The following is a 22,066-nucleotide window of genomic DNA, read 5'->3' on the forward strand; positions in this document are numbered from 1 at the left end:
TCAAATAACTTTATTTTTCTTTCAACATGAATTATAATTTTCAACATTTTCTAAAAAGTTTGAATGTTTATATTTCTTTCTCAAACAAATTGGTAAAATTTATTCAACATTTTTTTAAAATATTTGAACTATCATGACTTCTAATATAAGTGTGGCTTAAATATGATTTTAAAGGGAATAAAATTATACCTATACCCTATATTATATATAAAATGTGGGTGCTTGTAAAATATTTTTTTGGTTTAAAACAATCCCACTAAAAAAAAAATGCTTCTTTTGTATTAAAATCAGTTCATTATAGTTTTCAAGATTGGAATATCAATAAAGAAAAAGAAATCTAACAAGAGAAAAAGATAGAGGAAAAACTATAAATTTTCTTTTCTATGAAATTTGACTGAAAACTTAGGGGAAATAAATAAATAAATTATTATAAAAATGTATTTTTCTCAATCTTTTGTTTCCCATTTTTTCTTTTTTCTTTTTTCGAGGTTTTTTCTCTCCTATGATATTCAAACATAAGAAAATATATCATTTATTTTTATTAATCACTGAGAGTATGAGTTAAGAAAAAAGTGAAAAACTATCCTAATAAGTTCTTTTCTATGTTTCGTACCCAAGTTGTAAGGCAAGCAAACATGGACGCCTAAAATAAAATTTTCAAAGCAAAAACACATGCTCAAAATCTTCATCAAATACTCTATTTAGATGCTTAAAAAAAATTAAAATAAAGCAACGAAGCAAACTAAGGTGGTGTTTGGTTTTTACTTAATTCTAAATAAAACTTTAATGTTTAATAGTGTTAAATATCAGGTTGTTTGTTTTTGTAATATTTTATTTCTATTAAATATTAAAATATAAGGAAAAATCAATATGTTTTTTTTTTATAAAAATATAAATATTTTGGTTTTCTCTATTCATTAAAAAGTTTATAATAAGTTATGAAAAATAAAAAAAAAATAAACTACCTAAAGTCTAAGAACAAATTACTTTCAATAAAAAGTTAAAAAAAAACAAACACTTCTAATCCAACATCCTCGTGAATCTCTTGATAAATGTTAACAAGACACAATTTAGAATCATAAACGACTTGTGAAGAAAGTTAATAAATAAATAAATAAGGAAAAAAAACCGATATTAATGATATTAGGTTTTCGCTTATGATCTTTGTGGGTGTTGATTTCCTAATCAACCACGAAACAAAATTTATTTTACGGCAATAAATAATAAATAATAATAATAAATTCAAATCATTCTCCTACTTTCCATCTACATTCTTATCAATCAATTAGAGGAGTAAAAGAAAAGCAAAGGGAAAAAATTTATCTATTTTGGCTACCTGGACGTGTTTCTTCTCTATTTTTCGTCTATTGGCTTTACTTTGGCTTTTGATTTAATCTTGCATATAGAAGGGGAAGTCAAGAATGCTAGTTAGAATGATGGTGGTAGGATTGGCAACGGGGTGGGTTTGGGCGGGGCCACCCTACCCCATTCCCGTCCCAATTATATAAATCTGTTTCTCATCTCCGTCCCATACCTGGGGTGGGGTGGGGCAGGTTAATGGGATCCCATCCCCGTTTCTCTCGAGGCGGGGTGGGGTCAGGTGCTGGCCCATGCTGCCGGGACCATCAACAGCATCTTCCAATTCCGCAAGACAATTCCCACTCAACACCTGCGCAAAGCAGTTCAAACGCCCGTTCATCATCACCTGGTAGTGCCCAGAATCGTGCCCAATCCACCCACTCTGAATCCAAAAAAGGCCCATCAACGCACCACTGGCAAGATGAACCCATGTGTTGTCACACCCCAGAACCCCATAAATACAGGCGGAGAACATCACCGCCATCGCACAGAGTGTGACGAACACCCCATGCCCCTTTTTCTCAAACAACCCCATCTTCAAAAACTCATACACCAACCTCCTATAATCCTTCGACACCTCCGAAACAATGTAATCCTTGAGATGAAACCCAATAAAGAAATCGTCCAAACGGCTCCACAAAACCCCGGGATGGTAGGCCACAAAAGCATCAGTAGCATCCTGGCCGGCAAGACTCAGCAATGGAGCAGACCCACCTAGGTGCTCTTTCGCCTAATCAGACACATTATAGATCTTTCCCTGTATAGAGATCCATAGATCCCCAACCCTGCTGTGGGTCTTGAGCTCTTCCTTTGAAATGTACCTCTTTGTCGCTGCCATTTCAGAGAGAGATCTGGGAACAATGTCTCTCTCTCTTCTATTTCTCTCCTTTGTTGGTAATTATAATTTCAGGGTGGGGTGGGATGGGGCAGGGTGGGGCAGGTAACTACAAACCCATACCCGCCCCGAACTCGATTCAGGTTTCACAAAACTATCTGATACCCGTCCCATACCCGATTAATTTATTTCATACCCATCCCAATAAGGGCAGGGCGGGGCAGGTGACCCTCTTGACCCGTGAAATTACCATTCCTAGATGGCGGGACGTCGAAAAGGCCGTGCAAAATAATGACTATCGTAGCGGGAATCAACCTACTTAAACTGAAATGATTTTATCGGAATAATGTACATTGCAAGGATTTGGTGAATACAAAAATGAAATAAATCTTTTTTACAATGTTTTTCAAAATCGAAGAGGTGCTTAAATCAAAAAAATTATTGGTTCACGATTCATTGGTCAAATCAGTGGTCAAACCACTGATACGTTATAAATAATAATTTTTATATTATATAAAATTTTAAATAATTATAAAAAAATTAAAATTATTTATAATTAAAACTTTAATAATATATCATTTTTATATTTGACATATCAAATTAAATAATGAAGAGAAATATAAATATATTAATATTTTAAATTTTATTAAATCGAACATATATAATATTTAAATATAAAGATATATTTAAAATGAAAAAAAATCTAATATTTAATTTTATTCCCATGTCTTTTATATTTTATTATTTTGAAATTATTATATTAATTAATTTATATTATTTTTATAATTACATTATATAATTACTATAAAAATAAACATGAAAGGGTTTTATACAAGAAAAAATTGAAAAAATATTAATTTTGTTATATAATTTTATTTGCAAATATAATATAATGAAGAAACTTCATAGGTTAGTGGTTAAACTTCAATTTTTACACCTAAAAGTCCTAACTCAAGCTCTTCAACTTGCAAAAAAAATTTATTCTCACTAACTAATCCCACATCGAAAATGGATAAAAAAATATGTAGGGATTGTGAGGTATAAAAGGCATGCAATAATCATTAATTTGCAAGACTAAAGTTTATTGGGTTTGATGACAAGTGGGTTGGATGGGCTCCTCATGGAGTGATACGGTTCCCTTAAGAAAATATTTTTTTGTCTTAAAAAAAAAAAAAAACCTTTTATACTGAGTAAAACGACATCGTTTTGGTAAGGTTAAAAAAGAAATTAAATAGTTGGACTAGTTGATTCATCCGATTTGTTGATCGGACCGTCGATTCATCCGATCCAATCTTAATTCAACCTTCTATCAACTCAATTAACTGGACCAAACCGAAATCGTGACCATTCGGCAATCGGATTGGTCGAACCAGTCGGTCCAATCCAATTTTTAAAACCATGCTTTTTTTAGTGGGATTGTTTAATATAAACAAAAAAGGTTTTATAATTTATGATAGGAGAGAATGAATATATGGTAAGAGAGAATGGACCAACTTAAATTAAAATTATAATAGGGGGGAATTAACTATTGTGAACTAAAAAAGTTTCATCATAACATATGTTGTAGATGTTTAGTGGATAAAAAAGAAAATGATAATAAAAATTCAAATCATAAATAGATAGATTTATTTATATCTGTAAGACCTTAGATGCTACTAATTCTCCTAAAAACAATTGTTGTTAGTAAAGACGCATACCCTAACCTTATAGTGTATTTACCCAAGCTCCCACGACGAACACAAAGGGAGTTGATGAATGAGACCAACCCTCTGATCTGCCAACAATCCCACCTCCCCTCCCCAGTGACACCCCTAGAGTTCAAACTCATGACTTCGGCTCTGATACCACTTGTAGAACCTCAAATGCCATCAACTCTCCTAAAAACAATTGTTGTTAGAAAAGACGCATACCCTAACTTTATAATACATTCACCCAAGTATCCACGACATACACAAGGGGAGTTTGATGGATGCGACCAACCCTTTGATCTGCCAACAATATCCTTTTTTTGATTATATACATTCGTTCATATATTTTAATTCCATTATTATTAGTATTATTATTATTATTATTATTAATGTTGTTGTTGTTGTTGGAAAACTTGTACTTTGGGCCTCCCATTTGTAAATAATATAGTTTTCAAATCCAAAAAATATGAAATATTAGAATCAGTCGTTAATGTGCTAAATAATATGGGTTTTGTGCACTTTGTCCTAACTCATTTTTATATGCCCAGATTGCCCTCACCCATTTCCATGTCAATAGCCACATTAACTAATAGTTTCAAAAAAAAAAAAAAAAAACAAATAATTATTCAGTTTGAAATTTGGGTTACACACTTAACCTGGAACCATATCAAATTTCCCAAATCTAAAACTTCTTCATCTCAAAGTTGTCGAACATTTCTCTCCTCACTATCTCTCATTTTAGAAAGCAAACCTTAATCCTAAATTGCAATCTACATTTTTTTTTTCTCCACTTTCTCAATAACCAAATATGCATTTCATCATAAGAACATCCAATTAAAAGAAGGCTTGAAGAGGTGTAGCTGTGACTCTAATTTTGTTATAGCAGAGCAGACTTGAACGAAAAAGTGAACTTTGAAATATTGGCTTCCTGAATAAGATATTTCTTTTTCCTCTCATTCAGTTGCATTTTGCCCTAAACCCAACCCAAAATTTGAAGGTAATTAATTTTTATTAAGTGCTCTTTAGCTCATTTGTTTCAAATGGAGCACGTAAGCTATTCTGGAGTCGTTCTTGGACTCCAACTTTTGTCTACAACCATGAGGTGATAGCTTTACGTGTAGGTGGATCTTCAACTGCATGATTGTCGATTTGATACCAATCTTTTTCTAGATCGAAGACTCATGAAATGAAAAATTAAAGTGGTAGTTTCTTTTTGATGGTCGAAAGAATGTTCTAGAGATATCTAGAAATTGGATGGAAGTCCTTGAGTTTTGTAGACTTTTTTAAAGTCCAAAGCCTATGGTGTGGATGGTTGTTTGATGACTATAATTAGGCAAGATCGTCTTTTGACCAAATACTTCATAATTCAATCATATTTATTCACTGAAAATAATAAATAAAAAATAAGAATTAAATTGCATAAATTTTTTGCTGGTTAGCAAAAATTCTAGGTAGTGTGTGAATTTCTAAAGTTTGTTGGACTATGTAGGTTAATATTTTGCAAAGCATCTGTGATTTCATTGTTTGTCTTTAGTAGAAATGGTTTCATTGTTTGTCTCCAATGGAAACTCTTTCCTATAGTCTTTTGAAACTTCTTTGTAAAGGACGTTTGAAAGCTTGAATTTTAGTGATGATATCAAATAAAACCGTTATAATCTCCTTTTAGCAATATTAAAAAAATAAAATTGATTATGATCATTTGTAAGCTTGAATTTGAGTGATTATATAAGATAAATCGACCTAACCATTATGAATACTCCCCTTTGCAATATTAAAAACATTTTATGTACAAAGGAAGTGTTTGCAAGTTGATTTGATGTTGAAAGGACAAGGGGTAATGGAAGATCCTGAGATGAGAGGCGAGTAAACTAGGGGTTCCGAATAGACTTTTATGATCTCATCAACATGATCAATTTTTGGTAATGGGTGATTGGGAGGATCACTTCTCTAATTTGGTGCAAAGCATGGCTACAATGTGGTTGAAAACCATAGTACCATTTGAAAAAAAATAAAATAAAATAATGCTCTTCTCAAATTTAAAGACTTACAAATATAATCTTATCCTAAAAATAGAACTCAAAAAAATGAATACTAATTCTTGGGTTAACGACGCATTTATTAATCCTCCAAAGAACAATTCAAATATTGCAATAAGAATAAAAAAAAAAAAATCAAGAAATAAACTAAGGCATGACCAACACTTCACAAAGTTGTCACTTAATTTTCATCCCAAATATGTATTCAAGTTTCATCTCTCAAATGGTTATTGCCATCATTTTATCAAGTTTCAAATCAAAGTCAAAAAACCGTCTAAAAAAATGTCACGCTCCTTGAAATTTTATTAGCTCAATTGATACATTCAAGTCTCTCAAGCAAAGACAAAGGAGAAAACAATAACAACATACACACAATGAATTTGGCATTCAAAATTAAGCATGGACTAACTTAGTAAAACAATAACAGTTAAAAATGACCAAGCATAGAATCTCCCATGTCCCTTTATTTGCTAGTAGTAATTGTCATATATCCCATTAAAATTAAATGAAAAAATCCATCAACTAGAAGTAATACAGATAAACCAATTTCCCAAAAAATCTTATGATAACACAAATCGTGGAAAGGAAATAAAATTTTTCTACTTTATTTAAAAATACAAACATATATTTAACCAAAACAAATTTATCCTCTGTTTCATTCATGCGAAAATGAAGCCAAATATAAGAAACCCCAAAATAAAAAGACCTTCGACCCCAAGATTTTCTCAGTAGCCAAACAAAGTCTTAAATGGAAAACTCACCTATGATTGATTAATCCAAAACAAAGGAAAACTCCAATTTGATTTCCAAAAACCTTAAAAAATTTTCACCTTTGATGATAAAAGAAGAAGATATGGGTCTAGTTCAATTTACTTGAACATTTTAGGAAGATGGGTATCGAGTTTGAGTGATCAGGTTGTGAAGAGAGAGACAGTGGGGTTAGGGAAAAATGAAAGGAAGAAGGTTTTGGGAAGATGGGTATCTGGTTCAACTGGTTAGGACATGAAGAGATAGACAAAGATGTCTGAAAATCGGTTGTCTTTAGATTTCAAATGAGGTAGGAAAATGAGAAATTCTTTAGATTTGGGATTATGACAAAATGAGAGGTAGAAGTTTAGGGAAGATGGGTCTCAGGTGTGGTAAGGAAGTGAGAGAGAGAGAGTTTCCCCAAATTTGAGATGATTCTTGGGTTGCATGTGTAATCCAAATTTTAGATATAATAATAATAATAATAATTATTATTATTATTATTATTTTTATTTTTTTCATGGAAACCATCTATTAATGTGGCTATTGACATGAAAGTAGGTGAAGGTAATCTAGGCACATAAAAATGAGTCAACACAAAGTGCACAAAACCCATATTATTTTTCACATTAACAACTAATTCTCATATTCCATATTCTTGGAATTTAAAAACCATATATTATTTGCAAATGGGAGGCCCAAAATACAAGTTTGCCTTTATCGTTGTTGTTTATTTATTATGTGTGTATTATAAATATGGAAATAAATATAATCATTAACTATAACTCTTAAAAAAATGTAAATATTTAACGTCACATTTATTTTTATAATTATAACTATGAAAAGAATATAAACTAATAATGTAATAGTTTTTAAATTATAAAATAGTAGGAAATATAATTTTTCATAGGTACATAAAATAAAATAATAGAATTTTCGTTTTGTCTTGAAGACATCTTCATATTTAAATACTGTACATATTTTATTTAATAAAATTAAATATATTAATATATTTATAGTTATTCTTATTATGTTTAAATTTGGTAGTATGAAAGATGAAAAAATATGAAATACTATAAAGTTTTAAACTATTTATTTATATTTTCATATTAAAATTAAAATTATATATTTATGAGGTCATGTTGCTATCACTCACTATTCAACCATCATCAGCCCAACAAATGAATTGTATCTAATAACTTTTCTGGTTTAATAACTTTTCCAATTTTGTAAACATTGTTAAAGCATAATTATATAAAGATGTTTTATTTCTTATTTAAACATACTAAAAATTAAATAGGTTGGACCTGAAAGCCCAAGGCGGCAGTCTAGACCCAGACCACCCATGATACCCATAAGGCTGGGCTTGGGCTTCTTTCTTGATGCATAGGTTTAGATCCTAAGGCCCAAGCAGTAGAAATTAGGCCTGTGCCATTGGACAGAGCCCCATTTTTGGCATGGGCCGCTGGAATTACACCCAACATTCATCCTAAGGTTAGACAGCTGATATTAGTTGACAATGGTCAGGTGGTACTTTCGGCTTGATGAAGCCTGCATGAAGCCCTGGTTTTGCAAACTGCCAATATAATATGCAATGACTAGATCACATGGAGCTTTGCAAAATTTTGCATATGGCCATAAAAAATGACGTTGCATAATATTTTGGTTGGATAATATATATTTTACTGTGGGTTGTGACACCATGATTTGTATTTGGTTTCTATGTGCATCACATTTTGAATGCAATTTAATCTAATTGATTTACTGGCAGCAGGAGATTATTGAAGGAAATATAAGGAGACTTGTACTAGTAGGCATAAGGGTCATGATGGGCACACTCCAAAACCAACTTTGTATCGTTAATGGACATAGAATACAAGACAATGAACGACCGTAATTTTCAACACGACTTGCAAAGACAAAGGAAGAGAGAAAATTTCAATGGAAGGTATTGACGCTTAAAAGACATTTCAAATTAAAGCACGTAGGCACAACAACTTAGTTTATGGCATTGCAGAATTCACGTATCTCTCCAGCCGCGCCAGTGAGAGGTTCAATATCTCCCATCTTTACCATGGCTAATGCGAAATCAGAACTGAAAGTTTTACGGTTCTTGCTATATTCACTGACAATACTGTCTGTGGATCCTCCGCTGAAAAGTACTTGGTCTGATTGAAGAAGACCCTTTTTTTGAATGAGATTCTTGAAGTAATTGTTATCAAAAGAGTTGGGTGTCACCAAATCGAGGGCTGCAAGATTGTCATCACCATCCCCATTATCAGCAGGACAGCGGCGTCTCCTGGTACTAGCAAAGCCCGCGTCAATATCAGTTCCATTGTCGTATATCCTATCCCGGAATGTCACACATCTTGCTTGGCCTATTGTATGAGAACCTGTATTTCCATTCAGTGAATTAATTAGTATTGAGTCATATGATCAAAAGTGAATTCAAATTCATTCCACCTACCTGAGAGGGCAACCATGTCTCTTGTACTCAAACCTTTGCTACCAAACAAGGAGATAAGCCTGTCAAGGCTATCTCTGAAGCTAGGAAGGTTGCTGGAAACTTGGCTGAGGCCTGAAGTGGTGGAGTCTCTTCTTCCAAGCTTCACTGTCCATGTTGGCCCTCCAACCTATTTCATGTATGCATAAAAGATTTGTCAATATCATTATGGAATCCATACATAAAAAACAATCAAGAGATATGATCGTGCTAACGGTTATAACATTCAATGTATACTTACAGCAACAGATGCATCTCGGGCTGCCACTGCAAGAATGTCAGCACAAGATACAATGCCGGGACAGATGCTCTCCACTTGAGACTTTACATCGTGTATGACTTCATATCCTCTAGCTGAATTCAAATTATTAGGTGCATTTTTCTCACTTTGAATGGAGGAGGAATCATCAAGCAAGATTGATGCATCACATCCCTGCAGTATAAATCTAATGACTTAAAATAAAAATCTTACAAGGACAAATAGTGTGGCTCGAGAGAAAGGAATGAATACCTGAACAAAGCAATCGTGGAAATGGAGACGAATTAGAGATGCCGCCATTCTACGCTCACGAGATACCGCCTTCCTTGTCGCTGTTCGGATGGTACTGAGTGCCTTTGGACATGTATTATCGTAGAATGATGAAGAAAGCTGAGCTTCACATGGCATGATCGAGAGAATCAATAAAACTGCCACAAAAATGCATGCACCATAATTCCCTGCTATTGAGCCCATTCTCTCTCTCTCTCTCTCGCTGCGCTATTGAGCAAGTAGTTTTGATGAGAAGCACAAGCCTCTCAATCCCTATATATAGTACTGCTTCCTAACAGCAAAAGTTATTGCTTGGGGCATGACCCATTGCCATGAGATTATTATATAAAACTTTTATCTTTTCGGCAGCTTGGAATATAGAAAACTATGGATCTCTCTCTCTCACTCTCTCTGTGAGCTATTGAGCAAGTAGTTTTGATAAGAAGCACAAACCTCTCAATCCCTATTTTTAGTACTGCTTCCTAACAGCAAAAGTTATTGCTTGGGGCATGACCCATTGCCATGAGATTATTATATAAAACTTTTATCTTTTCGGCAGCTTGGAATATAGAAAACTATGGATGGGGGATGGGGGGCTGATCAGGTTCGCACTCTTTCTTGCCAGATATATGTAAAGTTTATTGCTATGTCTTTCAAAGTCAAGAACCGACCAAGTGATTTGGATTCATGTCTTTATTTATATTGGCTTCAAAACCTTAGTATTGTAATAAAAAATGTTCTTCACACACGCATATCTTTATATATATAACGTATATGGAACCACGATAACACACACATATCTTCAAAATGTTGGCTGCTATTAATTGGTCATGAAAGGAAGACGACAAGAGAAAGTTCACCTACCTTTCCGGCATTGTGGTCCTACTTGGTAGAATAAATAAATAAGTTTGAACGCCCACGTTGATTTACTAATTTAAGTATTTACGGATCATTCTTTGACATTTTTAGTTACATGTGATTAATTGTTTTCACTTTTTGTAATTATTCGATTACAACTTATTCTAAAGGTATGTTCTTGATAGCTTCGTGGGTACGTCCAAAATCAAGTATTGGCACCTTATGGCAGCCATGAAAGAATAAGGCCGTGCACCATGCAGCCTTCAAGATTGAACATTGCTAAAGTCATAAATTAATCAGCATGGGGAAAAGTTGGTGTCGACAAAAATATTGTTATTTGAATTTTACAAAAATACGACTAGTGTTTATCTCCAAGTTTTTACTTATATAAGGTTAGTCACATGGGACCATGAGGTGTCAAAGATTGGAAGAGATAAAGGGAGCGAAGTGTGATGTGGGGGAACATCGGTTGTATGGAAGTATGAATGGTGTTTGTCTCAAATTCTTATTTCTAGGCGACCAATCACATGGCATGCATGAAAAGGTTCAAGTTTCAGGGGAGGCGTAAATGCAAGAAGGGGTAATAGCAATATGATCAATGAGAGAAGTAAAGGAGAACAAAAATTTCTTAATTTGTTTGGTAAGAAGTGGAACTTTTATAGTATTTCAAAATAATAATTCTCACATTAATTATTCAATTATAATAAGGAGTCCTTAAGATGAGGCGTGTTACAAAGACACAATGGTTTGCCTTCTCATTCTAGCCAAAATGAGCTCAATATTTTTCAATCCTGCCTCAACAAACTTTTAGTTTTAGTCATTAAATAAATACCTCAAGTTAATCTCAATTTGCTCAATCATGTGAGAGTTAGTTATGCAATTGAGATGTATCATCACTTCTGTTTTAGACTTTTCAAGCTCTACTCTTGACTTAGGCAAGTGTCTTAGCATCAAGCTCTATATCGAGGGTTAAACCTTTAAAAGGGTGTTGAAGATCATTTGGTTATAATTATACCAAAAGAAATATGCAATCTTTTTTGTAATAAGAGTGAAATAATCATCTTATTAGACATACATAATGTTATTTTCACCGAGGTGTAAAATACAAGAGACCCTATTGATATTCAACCACTAACATATATACATGTTAATCTATGGGCATACTTGGAGCATCTATCTAAATGATATAACATTGTGAAGTAAATATATATAAGGAGAATATGAACCTTTCGATGCATAAAGATCAAACATGGGGTAATAATCATCATATTAGTATAGAGTGGCTTGGAACATGTACCATATTAAGTTCCAAGATAATTAATTCGCTATAATTGATCTTGCCATGATGGAGCTTATACATCACAAGCTGTACACGTAACACACAATGATGGATCCACTTTATCAACTGACAAACAGGTTGATGCCAACCAAAATTTTCTTAAAATTTGAACAATTAAAAAATTGAACAAAATATATGAAACTTTTGGATGAAATATTGATATCAACTAATACTATTTGTTGTTGCTACTTTGATGCATATTATTACATTAAAGTTAAAATACTGTTTTAAACTTCTATGAAACTATAATAATAATAATAATAATAATTGGAGAGTAAATTTTTTGGGTGCCACTAGGATAGCTCGTGGTGAATTATAGAGAGGATACACCTAGATAAAATTATCAAAGTAGCTTGCTTAAATTGAAAATGAAATTAAGCAACTAAGTAAGGAAAGGTGTGTAATATAAAGAGTTTAATTGGAAAAAAAAACTGAAAGTGATAAGGAAAAAAAAAATTGGTTCTAGAGAATTTAGTAGAAATTTATGGAATAATGTGCTGCAACAGTGTGATAATTGAGAAATTGATTTTTTAAAATTAAACATAATTAGGAAGATACAGGAAACATGAGATGTGAATTAATTATTCTCCCTTTTGTGAATATGATGGATTTTTTTTAAATGTTATTTAAAAAAAAAAAATTTTAAAAGGTCATTTAAAAAATACATATAAAAATACAAGTTTTTTTCATCTCTTATATAAAAATACATACATTGAACTTACCTTTTTAAGACACCAATTCACTTTCCTTTTTTTCTTTTTTTCTTTTTTATATTCAACCCGTCTTTTGAAAAATGAATTTAGTGAATTGACTTTTTTAAAAGATAAGTTGTACTTAAAATCTATGGTAATGTTTACTTTTTCAAAAGATGAATTGTACTTGAAATCTATGGTAGTTATAGAATTATTTTATTTGGTGTTACAATCTTTTAAAAAATACTTGTAGTAGAAGGCCCTGGACATGACCATGATCCGTCAAAACGCCTGGAAACCTCATGCACTTATTGCCCTAAAATGTGCATCAAAGCTTTGATCGCCACAAAATTGATATCAAAGAGCTTTCGCTACTGTAACATGTCTTGAATATTCTCACTTTGCATTAATTTATCTTTATTTTCATTGAACATGACATGATAATTTTTAAGAAACCATGATCACATCTAAGGGAGATTTATAGTAGTGGGAATATGGGTTGCTACATGCCAACACCCCAAAATATATGATACCTGTCTTTTATTTAAACTAAGATAAAGGAGTGACACTTACATTCTCCTATGAATAAGACAACCCTTATAATTTCCTATAAAATAGAAACCAGTAAAGAAATTAATTTTGGCATCCTCCGCCAAATCGAAGGAAGAGAAAAAGGTCTAACACTCGTTATTGACACTTGGATTTTGACTGCAAATCTTGTGAAGAAATCAATTTATAGCACTACAGAGTTTTCGTATCTCTCCGGCAGAGCCAGTGAGAGGTTCAATATTTCCCATCTTAACCATGGCTGATGCAAAATCAGAGCTGAATGTTGAAGGGCTCTTGCTATACCCAGTGACGATACTGTCAGTAGAACCTCCGCTGAAAAGTACTTGATCTGATTGAAGAAGACCCTTCTTCTGAATGAGATTCTTGAAGTAATTGTTATCAAAAGAATTGGGTGTCACCAAATCCAGGGCTGCAATATTGTCATCACCATCCCCACTAGTAGCAGGACAGCGGCGTCTCCTGGTACTAGCAAAGCCAGCGTCAATATCAGTTCCATTGTCGTATATCCTATCCCGGAATGTCACACATCTTGCTTGGCCTATCGTGTGGGAACCTATATTCCAATGAATAAATTAATATTTAAACTTTTATATGATGAGAACTGGAATTGAAACCTCTTTTAGGGTTCCAAATACCTGAAAGGGCAACCATGTCTCTTTCGCTCAAACCTTTGCTACCGAACAAGGAAATAAGCCTGTCGAGGCCGTCACTGAAGTTAGGAAGGTTGGTGGCAGCTTGGCTTAGGCCTGAGGTTGTGGAATCTCTTCTTCCAAGATTCACTGTCCATGTTGGCCCACTCACCTATATATTTTCATTTATATTAGGAATTTTTGAATGGTACGTGACCGTAATGGTAATTAATAATGATAAATGTGTACTCACAGCGACGGATGCATCCCGAGCTGCCACTGCTAGAATGTCAGCACACGATACAATACCGGGACAAATGCTCTCCACTTCAGACTTGACATCATCTATGACATCGTATCCTCGAACTGAATTCAAATTATTGGGAGCATTTTTCTCGCTTTGAATGGAGGAGGAATCATTAAGCAAGATTGATGCATCGCAGCCCTGCAATTAGTCCAGTCATTTAATCTTCTCCTACAAGAACATGAGAAAGAAAATTTCTGAGGTAACTGAATTGGCATACCTGGACGAAGCAATCATGGAAGTGGAGACGAATTAGAGATGCTGCCATTCTACGCTCACGAGATACAGCAGTCCTGACCGCTGTCCGGATGGTACTGAGGGCTTTTGGACAGGTGTTATCGTAGAATGAGGAAGATAGCTGAGCTTCACATGGCATATTTGAGAAAATAAACAATAGAGCAACAAAAATACATGCTGTTGAGCCCATTTTCGCTCTTTAGTTTTGCTTGTGCAAGAGGGACTGTAAAGAACTCAAGAAAGGACGCTCTCTCTCTCTCTCTCTCTTTCTCTTTCTGATATTGAGCTACTAGTTGTAATTATGAGAAGCACAAAGCCTCTCAACCCCTATTTATATTGCTCGGCCTAACATGAACTGTAAGCTCAAGAGCTCCCGGTTGGTAGAACGAATCAAAGTTTTCAAGAGGACCCCACCTAATGTCAAGAGCTTATCATTTAAGACCATCTTTTTGGCAGCCTGGAATATGGAAAACTATGAAGGCGCAGACAAAGGTTCGTAAGTTGTCATGTCACATACATCCAAAGTTAGTTGTTATCTCTTCCCAAGTCAAAAACCGACTAAGTCACTTAGATTCATATGTTAACTACCTTCCCTGCAACATTTTCTTACTATTTCTTTCACAGATCAGTCTGACTCTTGCCTTGAGATCCTAGCAAACATCAATCTAATGTGAAATCACAAATCTTCCGATGAAATTCATATATGTTTATATGTATTATCTATGGGTTGGTAAAAGTCATTTTCCTAACTAGCTAGAAAAATTCATTGTGGTTACATTCACACCCACCTCATCCATGATTAATTATAAGGCTATCTCCATCAGAAAGTTTATTGATCTTTACACACTAATTACTATGCCGAATGGTATACTAATCTGTTATAAAACGTGGACTTATATCGATCGACATGAGGGAAAGACGACAAGGTCACAGTTGTTCACCTACCTTTCCAGCAATTTAGTCCCAATCGGCATGATATATAAGTCTGAACGTTATATTCATTTACTAATTCTAGTATTTATGGGGATCGTTTGACATTTTTAATTGCACGTACAAACAATTTTGTTTTGACTTTTCATATTTTTTTTATTGTGACTTTATTCTAAAGGAACATTTAGACAGCTACGTTATTAGGATTTACGTGCAAACAAAGACATGGACGAATATACATGCAGGACGTAGCCCACAAGATTGACTATTGGCAACGCGGACTAGCTGAAAAAAAGCGACTCACTCGAACCCTTGTGCCTTGTACAGCTCGATGAATGAGTTAGTAATATACAAATACAATGCAATTGCTTGTTTGCTTGTTCCCAACCATTAAAATATAAAAAATTATGAAAATATTGGATTTTGTTAAAATATTAAAAATTAACATAAAAAATATGAGACGAAAATTGAGATAAAAATTGACTAAAACTTATAGAAATATTGAGAAAAACTTAATTTAATAATAAAATATTTAAAAAAAGTAATAATACATATATTAATTTGTGATATTTGATAATAATATGTTGAACTTGATAACATATTTAATATTTAAATGATAATCTATTTAGTAAATTTAGATTTAAGGATATAAAAGAAATGATGATATATATATAATTATTTTCTTGTCTGAACCGATGAAATTCACTTGAGCTTAATAATTGTCCCAAATTTTTTTGTTGAAATTTCACAATTTTTGCATCCATGCTTGTCTTAAACCAAATCTAGTTTGGTCAACACAAGGAACTTACGATTGTTATAGCTATAAGAAAAACTGATGCAATTCAACCAAAATATATCAGATTGGTTTGGTTTTCAATATCTATAAAGGTTAGTTTGGGTTAAAGATTTTGAAAACCAATTTTATTAGTTTATTTTTTGGTTTTCTAATCTACCCCCTACCGGCGAAAAATGAGTCTTGTCAAAATGGTAATCAACAAAATATGTTGTAAAAACATTATTGGTTTGAGGTTTCAAATATCGAATGATAAATGGAGAATCAAAACGAACATAAATCCGAAGATGTCTTTGAGGGCCCATTTTAGTTGTTTGAAAAGGAGGAATAGGAACAAGGATAACATAACTAAAAATTCTTAAATGAGAAACATTTAGTTATTGATCAAGTACAAGTTGTAAAAGTGAGTACTCATAGTAAGTAGAAGGTTGAAGATAGATTAAGGTTGCATCATGGAGTAAAGCATAACCCCAAGTAGAGAAATGTAGTTATGTTCTTAATTAGAAGTAATGGCCAAGCAATCAATTGAAGTCATTTAATAATATATTCAGCTAAACCATTTTATGTGCGAGCATGAGCAACGAGATGCTCAATTTTATTTCGAAGTGCTATACATTAGTTAATAAATGTTTCAAATGAAGATTCACCATATTATCAAGAAAAATTTTCTTGATAAGATAAACTAAAAATTGTGGTCTTAGATTGATTATTTGAGAAAATAAAATTAATGTAAAGGGAATATTGTGAGTAAAAAGAAGATGAACATGAGACCACCTAGTTGAGGAATATATTAAGACCATAAAATACCATAATAGTATACTAGAAGAGTGGATGGGCCCTATATATCCTCATGAATTCTTTCTAAAAAGGTTGGGGATTTTGAGACAATACATGTGAACAATGGTTTAATAATTAATTTATCTTATAACCAAAAATAAAAATATCGGTAATTACTAATATATTGATATTTTGATTTTACATATATGCGGGAGATATATTGACAGATATTTTGACACAAAATATCAATAACGTAAAAAATTAATGAAAATTATGAAAATATTAGAAAAAAAACTTTTAAAAAATTATATAAGAAGTAAAAATAGATATTTTAAAATTATTTTTAAAAAAAATATAAATTTAATAAGTATACATTTATTATTATGTTGCACAATATTATTTTATAAAAATAATATGATAACATGTTTAATTTTATAATATATTTAATATTAAAATTAGGATCCATTTTAATTTAAATGAATTCAATTATATCAAATAAATAATAAAATATGCATAATTTTTTTTAATATTTATATTTTTTATATTTGATAAATATATAGATTATATAAAAAAAAAAGGCATAAAATTACGTTTTCATATTTTTGGTAATAAATTAAATCAAATTAAAAAATAAACTAATTAGAATTAATTTGTTTAATAAAATAATCTTTAGTGTTCTTATATATTTTGGTGCATAATTTTTATCAAAGAGTATCGACACCCCCCAATACATGATTATAACAAGCAACAGAATTGTAATAATTATGCACATGAATCTTTTGGTTCTTTAAAAGGTGACTGAGTGTTATAGATAATATGATGCATTGTAAATGACCTTAGGTGACTAAATCATTCATGTCAAAGCATAAAAGTACTTTAGTCATAGAATTTTTGGTTATTACATCATATGACTCAATGAGTCTAATGGTTGTGTGATTCAACCCATAGGAAAAAGCAGGGAGCTTCTCTACTTAGGTGTTTTTATTCAAAAATGATAGAAGTCATATAATACTTTTCATTAACTTCATTCATAGTTTCAATATAATATTCATTTATGTAAATACCTTTAAAACTAATCAGATTCCCTTTGGATCTAACTGAATATAATGCATCACTAATATTAAGTTTAGTTCCATTAGGTAAAACAATAGTAACTCTTTCAGAGTGAATCATGTTTACAAAACCTAATATTGTATTAGCATTAGCTGGTGCAAGTATTAAGTTTGAAAACTACTTTTTATGTCTAAGAATTGTATGTTGTGTTTTACAATCTACAAAACATACATCTTCATAATGTGTTATGTAATTAATCAAGTTAGGATGATTCGTCTATATGTTTGACAAAGAAAATAATAAATATATAAATGTCATGCATAGAATATGAAAGAAACCTTATAAAAATTTAATGTTTGTAAACTAAAAGAACATATGAAGATAGAATAGCATGTCAAGACATAACCGTTAATTATAACAAGCATGCCCTTTCTCAATTAAATGATCAATTTTGTTACTAGCATCTTCAAAAATAAAAAAAATAAAAAAAATAAAAAAAATTGGCATATCTAAGTGGTTTGTATCTTCAATTTCTTTATTATCAACAAAGTTCATCTCAACCTTTTTTTTTTTCTTTTCTTTTTACTTTTTATGAGGCTTAGTAAACGTCAATTAAACATTGTGACATATGACAACTATGTGATTAATGTCCTTACATGCTACATCTATAACATTTATTCTCATGAGTCTTTTTGCCTTGTATATTGTTTCACTTTTATCATGATGTCGTTTTAGTATTATTCCACTTTTGATGGTAGGTTGTATTTTTCCTATTATGATAACCATAGTTTCCAGAGTTAATTATGTCTTCTATGACTACAACCACTAAAGAATGGAAGTAGTCAGATAGTATTAATGATTTTTCAATAAAAACTCGTTGTTTTGTTAAGCAATTAGAAGACATGAAATCAATTTTAAATATTTGGTAAATCTATGCTTTTGATATTGTTGCTATAAGGTACATCAAAAGCATGAAAAATAGTAAATGTCTTTTCTAACATATCTTTTTTAGTAATCTTTCTCCATATTGCTTCAATTGGGAGCTAATCTTGAATAATACAGTTTTTGGCCAAGATTATAGTCTTTTCGTGGTTGTATCATTCTTTCAAATTGATCCAAAAAATGAGAGGGTCCTTGATCATAAGATATTCACTCTTTAATCCTTCATCGATACGATGGCAAAAGAAAATTAATACTTTTGTATTATTCTATGGGAATGTGTCATTTTCTTCATTAGTGGTTGCTCTAAGGTTCATTGCATGGAGGTGGATTTCAGCTACCAATATCTGTGACAAATATTTTTTTTTTCACCGATATATTAAGAGTGACAAACTCAACTTTGGTAAGCTATATGTGATATAGTTTAATCAAAATCATCAAAATCATATATGAAGTATAAATAATAAATAATACACTTCAAATAAATTTAATAAAGGAGAGAGAAATTTTATATTATATATATGAGTACAGCTTTAATTGCATGAATTATTAATTTATTATAACTTTTATCTTTCATAAAAAGTGAACTTCCCTATTTGGCAAAAAGCTTTCCTTTAGATTAAACAAATTAAATTTAACAATGAGCATCTAGGAATTCGGGGTACAAATTACATATATTATATAATAATAAACAGATTAGGAAAACAAATTTGATGGTCTCTCTCAAGTATAAAAAAAAATATTATTATTTTCATAACATGTGGTTATGAATAATGATTATAATTTCAATTTATATAAAAATGTTAATATTATTGAAAAATGTTGATATTATTATTTTCATAATTTTTTGTTATAAATAATAATTACATAGTTTTTGACTATGTATAATTTTAATTTATGACATGTAATTTCTAACTATATATTTTTAACATTTATTAATCTACTAGCTTTTTTTGTTTTCCATTCCATAGCTCTAGACTATGAATAATGAAAAAAAATGAATGATACAGGTTGTAAAATAAAAGAAGAATAAGAAATTAATAGGCAGAAAAACAAATTTCAATGCTAAGAATAATGTGTTTATTCCATTAGTAGGTGTTCCTTTTATATAAAGTCCAAGAGGAGATTTATAACAATAGGAATATGTTATTTATTTATTTATTTATTTTCAGTTTATTTTAATCTAATTTAAATATTTTTTTTCATGAACTCTTACTAAAAATAAAACCATAAAAAATCAATTAATTTGAATGAAAATGAATTTAAAATAAAATTTTTAAAATTGAAATCCAGATTTGGTACCCATATAACACCACTATTTTTACTTTATAACTCATCTAATTATCAATGGAAATAAATTTCATAAATTTCTATAAATTCATGAATAAAAAATTAAAGACAACAATTATGAAATTTGAAGTAGAAATGAATTTACTATAGTTTTTAAAAATTCAAACCTTTAGGATAAAATAAAATAACTATAATCAATTTCAATGTAATTTCTTTAATTCTACTCCAAAATATAATTATCTCATCTAAATACCCACTAAAATCAACCATTCTAATTAATTTTGAAATATAAAAAGTTAGAATTCGCAAAATTCAAAATTCAAAAATTAATAAATTAATAATTGATTACAATATTGAAGTCAATTATCAATAGAATTGAGTTTTAGACATCCTGTACTAGGGGAACCATCCTAACTTATATACATACAACGAATACTGGACCTCCATGAGAGAGAGAGAGAGAGAGAGAGAGAGAGAGAAGTGGGGAGAGAAAGGGAGTATTTCACTACTAGGAGTGTATTTTGCTACCAATTGAGGTATATATATACCCTTCTCTATTTTAGATAGAAGGCAAGGGTGTATTTCACTATAATAAGAGTTTGTGATGATGAGATACTTTGTTTATAGAAAATGTATAGAGGTTACAATTCATATTAGTGGGTTGTATTTTTATCATGTCCAATGATGAAAATATTAATAATTACGGATATATTGGCATTTCGATTTTACGAATATATTGAAGATATTTTCTCGGATATTTTAATACAAAATATCGATGTACCTAAAATTAATCAAAACTTATAACAATGTAAGAAATTGATATATATATATAATTTATTATATTTCATAATAATATTGTATGCATCAATAAAAAATATAAATTTCATAACTGTACATTTATTATTAAATTATATCAAATATTATTTAATAATAATATTGTGATATTTGATCATAATATGTCTAATTTAAAAATATATTTAATATCAAAATTATAACCTATTAAATTCAATTGTATTAAACTATATAAAATAAATGATGATATATGTATAATTTTTAATAGTTAATTAATATATTAATGATATTAAAAATACTATGAAGAAAATTATCATGATAATTTGTATATTTTGGTAATCAATTAAATGAAATTTTTTTATTTAATTATAAAATAATTATAATTAATTTATTCATTAAAATGTTATTTTAATATTATGTTTATACGATGAGTTTTAGTTCATATATGTTTAGTGTGGTATATATAATAAGAGGCAAGCTTGGCTGAGTGGTGGGCCCAGTTGTGTTTTTAACTTTCACCACCACAACAACATATTGCGAAAAATCGATAAAATGTATATAAGTTTTGAACTGCCCTATTTTGACTACCGCAAAATATCGCGAAATATTGAGGAAAAATCGATAAAATCCCAATAAATTTTAAAAAATCATTAAATTTGATCGCCACCACCTTGTGTTGACCGTTGCAAAATATCGGTGAAAAATTAATAAAATGCTGATGAATTTTGAAAAATCGATAAATTACCAAAATATCGATACATCGATATTTCTCTCCCATATATCGTGTTAAGGTCCATTGAAACACTATATCATCGAAATATCGCGATATTTTAATTCCTAATTGTGTCAAAGCTTATGCATTCAACTAAATTGATCAATCCAATCTGAATATGAATAATGATCGAGTAAAAAACATAAACATAAATAATATTTAATTATTAAATAGGTAACATATTGTTTAACACATTTAACGTGTCTAATAAGCAAGTCTTATTTAATAATCAAGTTGAGTTAAGTCTTGATAAATCTATATGACTAATGCATTAACCAAACATGTTTATAATTCAGTCAACCTATTTATTTAAAATGAATCAAATATGAGTTAAATAGTTTGAAATTGTAATAATTAGATAAATCAATATAATTATTAAATGAATTAATTTGGG

General features: G+C 30.7%; 3 protein-coding genes across 3 annotated transcripts; all 3 read right to left on the reverse strand.

Moving 5' to 3' along the window:
- Positions 1–1,480: 1,480 nt before the first annotated feature.
- LOC104880686 (acyl-lipid (9-3)-desaturase-like) lies at positions 1,481–2,197 on the reverse strand. The gene is made up of 2 exons (XM_010658226.1): positions 2,144–2,197; positions 1,481–2,089 (listed from the first exon to the last, which is right to left on the reverse strand). Exons 1-2 carry the CDS (start codon positions 2,195–2,197, stop codon positions 1,481–1,483), a joined length of 663 nt encoding a protein of 220 aa, XP_010656528.1.
- A 6,299-nt stretch (positions 2,198–8,496) lies between these two features.
- Positions 8,497–9,955, reverse strand: LOC100259700 (lignin-forming anionic peroxidase). The gene is made up of 4 exons (XM_002274657.4): positions 9,680–9,955; positions 9,410–9,601; positions 9,133–9,298; positions 8,497–9,058 (listed from the first exon to the last, which is right to left on the reverse strand). Exons 1-4 carry the CDS (start codon positions 9,899–9,901, stop codon positions 8,664–8,666), a joined length of 975 nt encoding a protein of 324 aa, XP_002274693.1. The 5' UTR covers positions 9,902–9,955; the 3' UTR covers positions 8,497–8,663.
- Positions 9,956–13,109: 3,154 nt separating this feature from the next.
- On the reverse strand, positions 13,110–14,776 carry LOC100263220 (lignin-forming anionic peroxidase). Its single transcript, XM_002269022.3, has 4 exons — positions 14,310–14,776; positions 14,039–14,230; positions 13,792–13,957; positions 13,110–13,709 (listed from the first exon to the last, which is right to left on the reverse strand). Exons 1-4 carry the CDS (start codon positions 14,514–14,516, stop codon positions 13,315–13,317), a joined length of 960 nt encoding a protein of 319 aa, XP_002269058.1. The 5' UTR covers positions 14,517–14,776; the 3' UTR covers positions 13,110–13,314.
- Between the last annotated feature and the right edge of the window lie 7,290 nt (positions 14,777–22,066).

This window comes from Vitis vinifera, chromosome 1, assembly GCF_030704535.1.
Source record: "Vitis vinifera cultivar Pinot Noir 40024 chromosome 1, ASM3070453v1".
NCBI classification, from domain to species: Eukaryota; Viridiplantae; Streptophyta; class Magnoliopsida; order Vitales; family Vitaceae; genus Vitis; species Vitis vinifera.